The sequence below is a fragment of the Mastomys coucha genome, unplaced genomic scaffold (genome assembly GCF_008632895.1).
Source record: "Mastomys coucha isolate ucsf_1 unplaced genomic scaffold, UCSF_Mcou_1 pScaffold12, whole genome shotgun sequence".
In the NCBI taxonomy this organism is placed as follows: Eukaryota; Metazoa; Chordata; class Mammalia; order Rodentia; family Muridae; genus Mastomys; species Mastomys coucha.
In genome coordinates this window covers 5,016,463-5,031,549 of record NW_022196894.1, presented here as the reverse complement: position 1 = coordinate 5,031,549, position 15,087 = coordinate 5,016,463, and the positions used below count along the sequence as shown (strand labels likewise).

The 15,087-nt window shown below is 47.6% G+C and overlaps 2 protein-coding genes across 4 annotated transcripts in view; one reads left to right on the top strand and one right to left on the bottom strand.

Annotated features, from left to right (window-relative positions):
• The window catches only part of Pmm2 (phosphomannomutase 2), a 25,993-nt gene extending 13,903 nt beyond the window's left edge, over window positions 1-12,090 (bottom strand). For 2 of the 3 annotated variants that reach the window (XM_031362162.1, XM_031362158.1), the window contains exons 1-7: window positions 11,878-12,090; window positions 9,976-10,087; window positions 7,579-7,655; window positions 6,755-6,846; window positions 4,642-4,741; window positions 4,432-4,507; window positions 2,012-2,127 (exon numbers count right to left, since the gene is read on the bottom strand). In XM_031362162.1, coding sequence (XP_031218022.1) covers window positions 2,012-2,127; window positions 4,432-4,507; window positions 4,642-4,741; window positions 6,755-6,846; window positions 7,579-7,655; window positions 9,976-10,087; window positions 11,878-11,943 — 639 coding nt within the window. In that variant the 5' untranslated portion in view covers window positions 11,944-12,090. The remainder of the gene's footprint in view (window positions 1-2,011; window positions 2,128-4,431; window positions 4,508-4,641; window positions 4,742-6,754; window positions 6,847-7,578; window positions 7,656-9,975; window positions 10,088-11,877) is intronic. The other variant, XM_031362153.1, reaches the window with a different exon arrangement.
• On the top strand, window positions 12,029-14,834 carry Tmem186 (transmembrane protein 186). The gene is made up of 2 exons (XM_031362205.1): window positions 12,029-12,210; window positions 13,314-14,834. Exons 1-2 carry the CDS (start codon window positions 12,208-12,210, stop codon window positions 13,959-13,961), a joined length of 651 nt encoding a protein of 216 aa, XP_031218065.1. The 5' UTR covers window positions 12,029-12,207; the 3' UTR covers window positions 13,962-14,834.
• Window positions 14,835-15,087: the final 253 nt, after the last annotated feature.

The window sequence follows — 15,087 nt, the reverse complement described above, 5'->3', positions numbered from 1 at the left end:
GATTTCCCTCCCTGGAGACAGTCCATGGCACGCCAATGCTCACGCATGTAAAGATTCGTCCTAGGACCAGTTCTCAATTCTTTTGGATCTGTACTCAGCAGTGTGATTCTGGATCATAAGAGGTTCTATTTTTGGATTTTGAAGAGCACTCTACATTGCTGTCTATATTGGCTGTACCATCTACTGTTCTGAGGTAAAGCGTCACTAATTCCTACCTTCTTTTGTGTGTGTCTATTAATAATGGCCAGTCTAGCAGTAGAATTGGCTCTCACTGTGACCTGGAAATACATTCTTACGACCTATGATTCAGATGTCAACCCTACGTGGCCAGGAGTCCACTGTGTGCCTTCAAACATGTTAAATTAGGTTCTTCATTTTTATTATTTTATATGTATGGGTGTTTTGCCTGTATGTATGCCTGTGCATCACTGTGTGCTTGGTACCTACAGGCCTGACAGAACAGGGCTTCTGATTCCCATGGAACTGGCATTACCGACAGTTGTGAGCCACCATGTGGGTGCTGGGAAATGAACCCAGATCCTGGAATTACTCTTCACTGCTGAGCTTCTCCCCAGCCCTTAAGTGGAACTCTCACCTGGCTGCTGAGTTGCTGAGTTGGACAGACAGACATATGGTTTGTTGGGCATTTGCTCCCTCACATTTCATAGGCTTTTTTGGTTTTTGTTTTGATTTTTTGAGACAGGGTCTTTCTGTGTAGCCCTGGCTGACCTGGAGCTCACTGTGTGGACCAGGCTGCCTGCCTCTGCTTCCCAAGTGCTGGGCCTAAGAAACTGCACTGCCACCCAGCCACAGGCCGCCACCCAGCCACAGGCTGCCACCCAGCCACAGGCCACCACCCAGCCACACCGCCTTCCAGCCACAGGCCGCCTTCTGCTGTGTCTCCTTGCTGAGCAGCATCTGCACTGCCACTCAGCCACAGGCCGCCACCCAGCCACACCGCCTTCCAGCCACAGGCCACCTTCTGCTGTGTCTCCTTGCTGAGCAGCAGCAGTGTGTCTGCCCAGTCCAGTCCTGCTTGTTTATTTGGCTTCCACTGCCCAAGCCAATGTCCAGGGGCTGCTTCCTGTGTTTTCTAAGGGGGTTTGCCATGTCAGCTCACAGACAGACAACCAAACACAATGAGCCACAGGCTCACATTCACAGAGGCATTACTTACAGTGACTGAGAGAACAGAATTCACAAGTCTGCCAATGGATGGATTAAGTAAACTGCGTACCCATACAGTGCAGGATTATCTAGCCTTAAGAAAGGAAATTCTTATTGTTGTAAGGATGAATCTGGAGGATGTCACAGTAAGTAATATAATCCACTGTCACCAGGACCCTGCTAGAGGCAGACCTTGGACACTGCTAATCCCGACAGGGTGAGCAGCCATCAAAGGGACCAGAGCTCCATAGCTGCAGCATTTATGATGGATGCCCTACTGGGTTCAGAAGGGCCACCATGCCTAAACCAAGATCCTACAACAAGGTGACATGGGCAGTGCAGGGCGAGAAGCTGACAAACACAACCAGAGACCCAAGGCGGTGAGTAGCTGGGACTGAAGTACCTCTTAGGCCTTGGTGGTGGTAGTAAGCAGCTGCGCAGGGAGAGCCTCAGATGCTACAAAGTGGCCCCAAGGAAAGAGCTTCACTGTACCCTCTCTGGCTTCGGCCTTTCCTACAGGGCCCAGGCCTCATCTATGCTGAACTGGGTTTTCTGTAAGCTCTCACTGCTGTTCCGCAGCACTCCCTATGTGACACTCTAGGCAGATGCTCACTTCAGTTATCCCTGACCAACAGTGTGCATCAGACTCAGGTAATTCCCCATCTTCTTATGTTTGTGACCCTAGCGTGCAATTTACTATGAACACAGGAGGGAGGGTCATAGAGCAACAGTAGTGAAGACACTTAATTCAAAAGACATGCTGACAACCACCTGCAGTCCTTGCTCTAGGGCCATCAGGTAGGGTGTAAGATGGCCGAGCAGCACAGGAGACCTTCCTACTTACCGGCATAGTCTTGTCTCCAAAGAAATAAATGGTCTTATAGCCAGCATGTTCCAGGTGTCTCAGGCAATACCGCTTGTCCCATCCTTCAGGAAAGACATCGAAGCTGATCTGGCCACCTGCAGGATGGGGAGGTGACAAGGCTAAGCAGGGCTGCGGGTGCAGCTCAATGGGAGAGGGCTTGCCCAGCAAGCCTCAGGTGAGAGGAGGGAGACTAACACCTTTTAGAAAACAATGCTGCTTGTTTATCTTTTTATATCCTTGCTCTTCACTCACTGTTACTTTATGGACAGGATTTGTGTTGCTTTTCCCAGCATTATTTCACCTGGATCTAAAAGCAACCATCTCTTTTAATGCTTTCCCAAGGAAGAGGCTTATGTAAAACCTTAATGGCTTCCCTTATCCCAGCGGGCCTGCCTGGCACTTTAAAACCCTGAATCAGGCATGGTAGTTCATACCTAACATCACAGCATTCACAAAGCTGAGACAGGAGGATTATGATGAGATCAAGGTCAGTCTGGACTTCATGTGAATTCCAGGCAGGCCTTTAAACAGTAAAAACCTTTTAAAAAGAACAAAACAAACAAAAGCAAACCTAACTAAACCAAACCACTACTGGTGGAAAACGGCAAACGCAGGCTGTACGAGGCTAGCCTGTACGCAGCAGATCTGTCACATCTGAGACAGCTTCTAGGCAGTTAGCCCCTAACTTTTTTCTTCTTTTCCTTTCTTCCCTTCTCTCTCATTCATTCATTCATTCATTCATTCATTCATTCATTCATTCATTCATTCATGTATATGGGTGTTTTGCCGGCATGTATATCTGTATACCAATGCATGTCTAGTGCCAAGGAAGCTTTGTCGGCAGAAACCCTGGAACTGGAGTTAAAGATGATTGTGGGCTGTCATTTTGACCCTGGGAATTGAACACAGGTCCTCTGAAAGAGCAGCCAATGCTCTTAACTGCTAAGCAAGCTCTTTAGCTGCTTAGCACTTTTCATAGCAAAAAACCAGCCAACCAACCAACCAAAAACCCTAAAAAATATTTTCAAAGCTATCAGAAAAATATTTACTCACAGTTCAGAAATAACTGAAAATCTCCCTGGTGGTGTATGACACATGGTTCCTTTGCAAGGACGGTTTCCTACAGCTTGCACACTTGTGTTAAAACTAGCAAAGCCAGAGGACTTTAAGAGAAGGCAGATAGTGTTACTAGGAGAAAGGACCATGTATGAAGCTTTTAACCAGTAAGCATACATGAGATGGCTCAGTGAGTAATGACTGCTGCCAAGTTTGACAACCTGACCTCAGGCCCCTGGGGCCCACATGATGGCAGGAGAGAACTGACTCCGCAGAGCTGTCCTATGACCTCCACATGTGCTGTGGCCTGTGTGCTCCCCACAACAAACCAGACAGGATCATCAAACTTAACAGGCATATGCTATCAGTAATAAGTCAGGGGCCAGGCTTCAGACACAACTCTGACCAGAGTTAGCACTGGCTCAGGGGCAGTCAACACAGGCTCTGTTAGCCTAAACAACTGTCTGTTCCTTTCTGAGCCTGACTCTTGCTCTTTCAAAGTCACCCACTAACTTCTGTGGTTCCTTGATGGTAATCCAAGGCAGGATTTCAAGACACCTTAGTCTCCATCTGAGAGGCTCCGTCCACCTCTCCTCTGGAGTTCAGTCAAACTTCTCTTACACCTACAAGTGTGAAGACTTTACTGGTCACACTCCAAGTCCTAGCTCTTCTGTGTAGGAGAGAAGAGCAGAGGGCTGCATAGAACCCACTTCTGGTTTAGGGATGTCCTGCTGCGGCTGCTTGTCCACAGTCTACAGGCTGTTGTGTAACTGTGGCAGAAGAGTAGAAAGCAAAAAAAAAAAACCCTACAGCAAGATTAACAAATAGGGGCTGGAGAGATGGTTAAAAGCACTGGCTTCTCTTGTGAGGGTCAGCGTTCAGGCTATCACCCACACAATGGCTCTAGGGCATCTGATATCCTCTTCTGGCCCCCTTGGACACTGGGCATGCACATGGTCCTCACACTTACATACAGACAAAACACTCACAAAGTAAATAAAATTCTAAGAGACATATAACAAGTGGAAGAAGCCATCTGCAGAGGAGGACTGGAAGCTCTTCCTTCTCCTGGTATAAAAAATCACCTTGTGAACAAAGCCCACCCAATACAAAGAGGGCGGGGCTATTAAGACCGTGCTGCCTAACCTTTATTGTTTTTCTCTTAAACTAAAAAAATTGTTCATCCTTCTGAGTCTTTTTCTAGTGTCTTTAGAACCCCAAAGGGGAGCCCCAGTTGCCCTGGTAATAACCATCCTACCCACCCACCATTACCCTAAGCATTTCTGCAGCCCTCACATCTCCAGGAGCAGAGGGACCAAAGCCTGTGTGGGTATGCACCATACCTATGGAGAATGTGAGGCCTTTCCCTGCAAATTCCTTCCGCAGGTCTGCTACGAATTTTTGTCGTATATGTTCTTTCTGAGAGAAACAACAACAAAAAAAAGACAGCAATTGTCCACTGCATCGAAGTGTAGACGCACTTTAAAGACTGGCCATGGGCTATATGGTTTCTCAAAGCTGGCCATTTTCCCCACATACATCTGAGAACTTACTTTATCAAGTTCATAGAATTCAATTCGTTCTTCTTGGCTGCAGCTTCTTCCAATAGGGGACACATTCAACATGCCATTTCGGAATTCGATGAAAGTTCCCCTGGGGAGGAGAATGGGACAAGGGGTGCCCCAAAATACAAACTACCTTATTTCCTTGGGCAACATTACACTCTAGACAACACAAGTATGTGACCATGCCAGCTTTCTCATGGCTATAGCTTTCTCATCATGGAAGCTTTGAGCTACTAGTACTACAGACGCAAATGTAGACCATCTAAATTGAGCTGGATGGAGACTTAGCATGGAAAAGAAATGGAATCACCATTCAGATTTCTTAAGTGTGTGTGTGTATATATAAATGTGTGTGAATGTACACTGGAAGCAGAGGTCCCCTGTGGGTATCTTCATGGGATGGGTTGTTCTCCACTTTATTTTTAAGACAGGGTCTCTCACTGAATCTGGAGCTTACCAACTCAGCACCTGTCTTCTGCCTGCACTGGCTACCAGCAGGCACTAGGGTAGGGTGCTAGGGATCAAAATCAGGTCCTCAGTCTAGAACAGAAAACATTTATTGACTGCACCATTCTCCCAGCTGTAGTGGAATAGAAATGGCCCCACAGACTCATGTATTTGAAGGCTTAGTCACCAGGGAGTGGCGTTATTGGAGATGTGGCTTGTTGGAGGAAATGTCATAGGCTGTGGGCTTGGAAGTTTCTGATGCTCAAGCCAGGCCCAGTATAACCATCTCTTCCTGTGGCCTCAGATGTAGAACTCTCAGCTACTTCCTCCAGCACCATGATGACGATGGAACAAACCTCTGAACAGCCCCAATCAATGAGTTCCTTATAAGAATTGCTATGGCCGTGGTGTCTCTTCATAGTAATAGAAATCCAAACTAAGACACCAACCCTATTTCTTTTTTGAGCAACATAAATAGAGATGTAGTAAAGAACTCCCAAGAGTGGGGAGGACTGTAGGGAGGAATACCCCACACCCTACTTTTTAGACAGGGTCTTATGTAACCCAGGCTGTCCTTGAACTTGTGATGTTGCTAACAATGGGTGATCTGGAGGCCCTGGTCCTCCTTCCTCTACCTCCCAAGTGTTGGGGTTACATCCTGAGGCACCATGCGTCACTAGTCATAACATTTTACATGGACCATTTGCTAAAATGATGTTTTGTATATATTGGGTAAACAGGGTGTGTTACTAATCCCTGCACATGCCTCATGTTTCTCATGCAGGAGCACCTAACGGGGTAACAAAGGGCTGGAAAGGAGCCCAGGTCAAGGGCACTTGGTCCTTCGAGGCTCACATCTGCTTCCGGGGCTTCTGGTTTGCTAGTGACCTTGAACAAATGGATGTCATGAAGAGAAGACACTGTCAGGCTCTGACATTATGACCCATGCAGTCTCACTAATGGCTCAGAGGCAGACTGTTCATTCAGGCCTGCCGTGATCATAGAAAATGGAGCTGACCAATACATTTCAGTTATTCCAGGGAAGAAGGCTAGACACTTTTTAGAACATTAAGTCTTTAGTTTTAGACCTAAAATTAAAAAAAAAAAATTTTTGTGAGGAGCAGGCAGGATAGGCATGTATGTATGTCAGAGGACAGTTTGTCCTGGGGTGTCATGCTCTGCCACTCAGCTTCGGTCCCTTGAGACAAGGTCTTCTCATGAACCTGGCTGGCTGGAGGCCAGTGAGTCCCAGCAGTCTTGACTCTGTTCTCCACAGTGCTTAGATTGTAGGTGTACATGTGACCAAAACTAACTTCTTATATGAGGCCTGGGGATTTGAACTTGGCTTTCCATGCTCGCACAGCAAGCACCCTTCCTCACTGTACCAACCCTGTACCGTGGACTTTAAGCACCACAGGCTAAACACATTTGGTTTTGTAAGACATCTAGCTTTAGACTTTCAGACTGTAAGCTTCTGATGCTTTTTAAAAATTATGTGTGTACGTCTTTTACGCATGTGTATGTACTATATGCGTGCATGTATGTTGTGCATGTAATGTATGTAATGTATGTGTGCATTGCACAGCTAGCATTCCACAGCTCTCACTACCACTTTCCACCATGAGTCCACTGCTCTTTGTAAGAGTGAACCTACCTTTTCTTAGGGAGTTTAATTTTTGCAATGTAGCTCAGACAGTAGTTGATCAGGTCTTGGATCACATCCTCCCCCAGATGACCTTGAATATTCTAGGCAAACAAAGCATGAGTTATTTGATATAACAGGAAGTACTCTAAAATGGCTTCATGGCACACGCAGCTATCCTGCTAACACTGCAGAGCCATGGGCTGACCCAGCAGGGACACTGACACACCCTGCTGTCCTTTCACCTCCTTCTCTTTTCTGCTGGTGAGAAACATCAGGTAAAATACAGAGCCTCAGTTTGAGGCCACTTCTGCTTCAGCACTCAGGGATCTGGGGTCCTTCTCCTTCACACGCTTCGCAAGGCCAGAGAGCTCACTGCAGTGGCTCTTAGTATTAAGTACGCTTCTCTTTCACAGCCCCTGGGTGAGTGGCCTGCTCTAGCCTTGGCTACAGTAACAGGACGAACAATGGACTCAGGCAGCTTTCAAAGGCCATTATGAAGATGCAGTCACTGTCTGGACCAAGCCACAGCTGCATAGGCAAAATTCAGACTTAACAAAGAGCACAGTGTGAAGATCCCCTCCCTCCTGACTCCCTCTGGCCCTGAGCTCCCAGCATGTGCCCAGAGGCAATCAATCCTTATCTCATACAATGTGCTCTTCTATGGTCCGCTTACTTCATTCTTTATGAACGTGGACTCTCACTAAGCTGCCCAGGTTGGTCTTGAACTCACTTTCTAGCCCAGGTCCCTAGGATGACTGGCTGTCCCAGCAACGCTGGCTTACTTATGACATAGTAGTAGTGATCCAGAATGGGCTGCATACTTCAAAACTTACCTGTTTACACAATAGCTTCCCATCTTTGTACGCTACCAAGCCATTCTCTGGAAACACATAATCGTATTTCTCAACCACTACAACCAAAACAAGATAAAACTGAGGGTGTGATGAATAGAAACCTGCCTTTCTCTTCCTTTCTTACCCACCACCAAGGACCCGGCTAAGCACCTGTGAGTTGGGGATTGCAACAGCGGCTTTGGCTGTAAGCCTGAGAGATGACAAATGAGCTGCAGATGGACCCTGCCTCCAACCTGTAAAGATGCTGGCCCACCCCTGCTTCCAACTGCCATGAATCAGCACCAGGAAACAAGAGGAAAGGACACAGCCACACTCCGCTCTCAGGCTTTCCAGATCAGAATTGCTAGACTCCATTTTTTTTTTTTTTAAATATTTACTTTTTTGGACAGGCCGTGGTACGGCATGCCTTTAATCCCAGCACTTAAAAGGCAAAAGCAGTTGAATTTCTGAGTTCAAAGCCAGCCTGGGGTACACAGAGAAATAAACAAAAATCAAATACATTTACATATTATTTTGTGTGTACGTGTGCATTTGGCATATACACGTCAAGGTTCGGGGTGGGGATAGGTCAGAAGACAACTCGTGGAGGTTGGTACTCTCCTTCTATGTGGGTTCCAAGTACTGATCTTGTGTTATTAATTGCTTTTACCCACTGAGCAATCTCCCAAACCCCAAATAATTTTTTTATAAAAAAATAAAACTTTAAATTAAAAGTTTTAATGATTCTTACACTCATTCAGACTTGAAGATCTGCCTGCTACAGCTTCCCAAGTGCTGGATTAAAGGCACATGCTCCAGTACCTACTTGTTTGTTTTTGAGACAGGCCCTCATGCAGCCCATGCTGGTCTTGAACTTATACAATGTGTCTATGTCTAGCATGTCCTCAAGATCACAGGTATGCCTGCTACAGCCAATGAAGCTGATGCAAGGTGAGTTCTCAACTGACTTCTAGTATGTGAGTATTTGAACTCACTTTCAGAAAAGACCTGCTGAGTTCCCAACCATGGCAGTGTGACCCCCAGGACACACTCGGTAGTGTCTGGAGACAGCTTGGGTTGTTAAACTGGCTGAGTGTGTGCATGCACTCTACTGGCACCTAGTGGAGAGGCCTGAGATGCCCTAGGCCTGCTACACTGAACTATCCCACCCAATATGTCCTTGATACTAACCTGACTCTGGGACAAAAGTGAGGTTTTTGTTTTAAACTCATATCCGTTTTTTAAGGAAAAAAAAAGTATTCTATGTGTATGAGTGGTTTATTCGCATGTATCATGTGCACCTTATGGGACTGGAATTATAGATAGTTGTGAGCTGCCATGTGAGTCCTGGAAATTAAATCTCGGTCCTCCGTAGTAAGAGCAGCAAGTGCTGTTAACTGCTAAGTCATCTGTCCAGCTTTGACTTTTTTGCTTTCTGAAGACAGGGTTTCACTCTGTATTCTTGTCTGACCTCAAACTCGAGACTTCCTTGTTTCAGCTGCCCATGTGCCTGGTTCACAGAGCATTCCACACTACAACAGGCAGTGAAAAGCTTCCCTCACCAATCTCTCTATGCTCACTGCTTCTCATAGGCTTCTGTTCTCACAGAAGTCCTGGGAAAACAGAGACAAATAACAGTCTACAACAGAGACTTAAGTTTAGTCTCTAAGATAGACCCTCTACCAGCAGGGTCGGGCACCAGAATTTTTTTGGGGGGGGATACTTGCTAAAATATGATATCCAGGTCTTAGAGACCCACTGTTTCACCATCTCCAGGAAGAAGCCAGAAGACTCTCCAGTGGGCGGCTGATGCCTGTCACTCCAGCACCCGGGAAGTGGAGACAGGAGATGAGTTTGAGCCCAGCCTGGGCTACAGAGACCCTCTCACAGAGGTTCTCTAGCTTGCCAGTCCTGTGTGTGGAGACTGGTGCTATGGGAACCTAGTGCCTCTCACCATTAGGGAACCTTGGAATACACTGGGTCAGAGCACAGGGACAATGAGACCAGAGGTATCTCCTTATCTGACTGTGTGGTGTGTGTGGGCAACAGCCAGGAGGTGGGGCCTGGGCTGAAGAGACAAGCAAGTCCTGAGGGAGAAGAGGTTCTGCCAGCACAGACAAAGGCATGCACGTCCTTCAGTGTGAGTCTATCTGTACACCTGAGGGAAGGGTCTGTCAGAGATCACAGAACTTATTTTTATACCACTAAAGCAAAGGCCAAATAAGGGCAAAGAAAATGTTTTCCCAGAGAAGGCAGAAAGTGTGCTCCACGGTGGGCAATGGTGGCAGGTTTCAGTGTCCTCAGTACTAACCGTGGACCAGAGTACAGTTAGAGTACAGTTAGCAGGTCTCAGTGTCCTCGGTACTAGCCGTGGACCAGAGTACAGTTAACACTTACCATCATTTCCCAGTTGCTCTTGCAGTTTCTCAAAATCTGACCCACCTACCACTCCAATTTTGGTCTTCTGCCTCAATTTTTGTAGAAAGCCATCCATTTCTTTTGTAATTTTCTACATATCAGGAAGGAAAACAGGATGATTTTGAATCACATAATCAAATGAAAACTGCAAACTAATTCAGCTTACACTAATTTGCCTTAGACAAGCCCAGTGATATTACTAGGCTTGTAGAAAAATTTAAATATTTAGCTATTATTTGGGCTATTAACTTTTTTTTTTCCTTTCCCCTCTTTCTTTTGTGTTGGTTTTGTTTTGAGTTTGGGTTGTGTTATACTGCCTGGGCTAACCTTGAACTCTTGGCTAAAGAACGCCCCCATCTTGGCCTACAAAGAGCCAGTACTGCAAGTGTAGCAGTACCACACTCATTTGTTCCAGGCACCTGTCAATCTATTATCCCTCTCTTCCCACATGAGCAGATGATATATGGTTATGGGATTATTCTGTTCTGTGCAATGACTTGCTTTTTTATTCTGTGTTAATTAAAAAACAACAACAACAAGAACACCAAAGAACAAAAAACTTAGTTCCTGGTGGGGGACACTGTTAACCAGAGAGAACAAAACAACACAGGCTACTGCAGTTGCTTTTGGTTGCCCACCCTAACTAAATGGTAAGTCCATACTGCTGGAGACACAACACACTTTGGTTGCAAGACACAGACTCATCAGGCTGGGACTGCCATGCTTAGCTTTCATAGTGCTGGATGGTGTGATGCAAGGCACTGTAGAAGAAAAGTCATTTGTGGCAGTTCTCAGGCTCGGACCCTGTGTCACAGCACCGACTTGCCAAGCAATGTGTGCTCATGCAATGGTGGAATGACTGTTGGGGGGGGGGTGGCAAAATCACTTCCTGATCAGATATAAGGCCTATTCCACAAGAAGGAATTAGTGCCTGGTACAGTACTTGGTCAAGTCTATGACTCAGGAGCTCATAGGCTCTACGGGGAAACCTACTATTGTTCTTTTGTTAAATGGAAGTCTTGTCAAATTGCCTACTAAATATTTATGTTTATACCCATAGATTAAAGCTGTTCTCAACCCTGGTAAGAAAAGTTTCTCTTTGTAGTGGGCAGTGGTCAATGCAGACACTTCCTTGGTCAAAGGGCTAAGAATAAGTGCCCTTTATTAACCCTGCCAAGGCTCAGGGGACAGATCGAATGTAAGAGGCAGAGGGTGGGAAGAGTGTGTGGGGGGGGGATGAAATGCTGTCTTCTGGACACTATATGGCTGTTGCCTGCATGAATTCAGCAACTGTGGTTCCCTGTACAAGATCAAGTCAGTTAACATTCCAGCATGGGTGATATGTTCCCTATCACTTGCTGGCTGGCTGGCTGGCTGGCTGGCTGGCTGGCTGGCTGTGTGTGTGTGTGTGTGTGTGTGTAGCACTAACAGGAATTAGTTGATGGTCAATGATGACCACTGTGTGATGGACACTGTCCTCACCAAAACACCCCATGCAACAGGCAATGCCCCATTTAAAGTGGCTTCAAGGGCTCCGAGAAAGAAATTTGCTGAAGGTCAGACAGCTGAAAAACCTGCCTTTGATACACTAGAAAAGACAGCCAAAGGTGACAGGGCTGGGGAGTTGAAACAGCAGGTCAGAGGGCCGAGGCTGGAGTTCAATCCAGGTCACCAGGCCCGAGGGCCCTAGAAGAAATTCAGACCCGTTCTGACTCTGAACACGTTTCCTACTCGGAAGGTTTTTTTGGCCCCCTCTTCCTGCGCACCCCACGCAGGACCCCGCTCAGGACTCGCGTGTCCTGGTTTCCGGACAGTGGTTACCGCGGTCTGGGGCAGCAAGGGCTCTGCTCCCCCACCGCGAGTCTCCGGGGCGCTGCCTACCTGCCGCGGGGCAGTCAGGGTCCCATCCATGTCGAAGAGACAGAGAGTGGCCATTTCCCCAGTCATAAGACTCGTTGGCACCCGGAACTCCACCCGGAACTTCACCCAGAACTTTACCCGGAACTTCCGGAACCCCAAAGTACGATGGGAAGATTCCCTAATGGCTCACAGAACACTTGCGGCGGATACAAAAATTGAACTACAATTCCCAAGCCACAGTACTTTTTTTTTTTTTTTTTAGCGCATGCGGGGTTTTTAACCGCCCGCGCATGCGCTCTTCAGGTTTCCGGGGACAAGGTCGGGGTACTTCCTGTAGCAGGCGGCAGGCTCATGGTAGGATTGTCAGGTGGTGGGCGGTGACGGAGGGAACGCATTTAGGGGGATCCCGTCGGGCCTAGAACTGGCAGGAAGGATACCTGGGCTGACCATTTGGGAAATCCGCCGGTGGGAAGCCAGAGTGTATTTTTATGGGCTATTGCCCTGCTTTGTGTGTTTCCCTTGGGTCACGTGGACGGTCTGCGTCGCTTCAATTACCTGTGTATACACCAAGTTCTCCCTGACCATATTCTGAGATTCTCTTTGGAAAGGTGAAGAAGGATGCACAGCTAACGTCCTCTGACGCTAAATCCCAGAATTTGCTCACTGCTCTGTTTACTCCAGAAAACCATTGTGTGTTGAGGACCCCTGTGCCTCATTTCTCTGCATCCCGACCAGGCTAATTAATGCAAAGAAGTTCTCTTGCTGTGTAAGGCAATAGGAGAACTGCAAAGGTACTGTGAGAAGTACCCCCACGGTTTTGTTGTGTGGGTTTCCGATCGAGGACCCCTTGAGGAAGGAAGGTCCTTTAAGTTTGAGTCTGCGGTTGGCCCGTCTCTATTGAATGGCTAGAACTACAGGTTTTCTATGTTCATTTGGACCTGCCTAGGGGAAAGGACCCATCTGAGCGTCAGACCGTCCTTGTTTCCCTGTACTTGGGGCCGTGGGGTCAGGTGGGGGGGGGGCTTAGGTTTTTTGTTTTTGTTTTTTAAATGTTTTTGTTGTTGTTGTTGTTTTGTTTTAATCTTGTGTGTTTAGTTTGTGTGCATATGCTTGTGCTATGGTATATGGGGGTCCAGGATGTCCATCCTGCATGAGTCATTAGAGGAAGCTCTACCATGTTGGCCTCAGGGATCAAATTCAAGTCACCCAGTTTGGTAGCAAGCACCTGTACTAGATGGGCAGTCATACTGGCTGGGATTTGGGGCATGTTTGTTTAGTTGGTACCTATTTAGAATAGAATTCCACACACACAAAATTAAGTGTCTGGCTTCATCACTGTCCTCTGGCAGTCATGGTGACTTTCCAGGTTTGGTTGAAGCCTTTCTGGGAGATACTTTGCCTTGTTCATTGTATGATTAGCGTGGATGATTTCTGAAAGGAACCTCTCTCTCTTCCAGGCTTTCCTCCTTCGAGCTGTGCCAAGGTTGCAGGGGCCCACTGCATGGAGGAGGCCTCTACGGGGACTGTGGTGCTTCGCTGGGCAGGGGGATTCTAAAAGATGGGTGGGGAGCAGGTCTCCCAGCTCACAGGAGAAGCCACGAGGCACCGAGACTGAAACATTCCACACAATCTACAGATTCAATGCCATCAGGGCACTTGGGCTCCTCTCTCGGTTGAAGGTGGCACAGACAGCTGTGACTGTGGTGGCCCTGCCCCCGGGCTTCTACTGCTACTCACAAGGCCTCGTGACCCTCAACTCACTGTGCCTTATGAGTGGGATTGCCAGCTTTGCCCTGGTCATGCTTTGTTGGATGAGCCACTTCTTCCGGAGACTGGTGGGCATCCTGTATGTGAATGAGTCAGGTACCGTGCTTCGAGTGGCCCACCTGACCTTCTGGGGCCGGCGACAGGACACATACTGTGCCGTGTCAGACATGATACCCCTGTCAGAATCCAAGGAGCGGGTCCAGGATGTGTTCGTGCGCATCCAGCAGTACAGTGGCAAGCAGACCTTCTACCTCACCTTACGCTATGGCCGAATCCTGGACAGGGACCGTTTCTCACAAGTGTTCGGAACCCAGGCCACACTCAAGAACAGCAACTAGGCCTCTCATAGCCCTGGCTACACTTGGATTTTAGACAGAAGGCCAAGGACATGCATGAGACAAAAGCTAATACGGGGGACTGGGCTGATGCTCACTTTGTAGACTGCTTGTTTAGCATGCAGGATGTGAAGCCGTGGGTTCAGCCCCTAGCACTGCATAGAACCAGTACTGATGACACGAGCAGGTGGAGAAAAAGTTCAAGGTTGTCTTGGGCCAAAAAGGAAGATATTAACCAGCTTTAGGAAAAAGCCCTTAGTGGAACATTATACTGTATAGGGCATCCCAACAGATAGTAGCCAGAAGCTTCTGTGACGAGGCAGTCCCTGGAGGAGTGCTGTGCCAAGACCACCGAGGTAGCCCACTGCTGCGAAGCTGGAAGGCGGAGGGGTCTGCGGCTTTGGGTTCTGCTGAGCCTTAGTTCCTTGACCTGGGGCAGGGTATTAAGTTTCTGAACCTTGAATTGCGTTGTGAGATGGAAGACCCTTCCTCTCATGGGGACAGATATGAAAATGAGAATAACGGCTGGAGCTTTGTGGCAGAGCTCTTGCCTAGCATGTGTAAGGTCCTAAGTTCCATCCCCAGCACCACAGAACAGGCAAAACCAGCGAATACTGAGTGCTGTGTAAGGTACACAGCCCAGAGCTTACAACATAGAGCAAGGCTTCCAGGCTGCCACTGGGGGCCCAGCACCCTTGCTCATGCCCACCGGTTGGGTGGCCATGGCTAAAGCCCAGAGTGGATTTATTTTTTCCCATCAGCAAGTCACTACACCAACAGAGGTAGGGACAGCACCCCTGAGACTGCGTTGATCACCAGGAGGTCCAGGGGTGCTCACATCTGGGAGCTTTGCAGTGTTATCGGAGCAGAGGGACTCTGTCCAAGCAAAAATTCATCTTCTGAAGGACAGTGCATATGCTCCTTTTCATAATGAGTAACAAATACATGCTTATTAGGCGATTGTACCTGCATTAAAAGGAAAGCAGCCATGATCTTTGTAATCTGCCCACCAGAATGCTTTGTTTTGTAGCTTTTTATTAATTTCCTTCCTTTAAGAATTTTTCTTGCTGGGCAGTGGTGGCGCATGCCTTTAATCCCAGCACTTGGGAGGCAGAGGCAGGTGGATTTC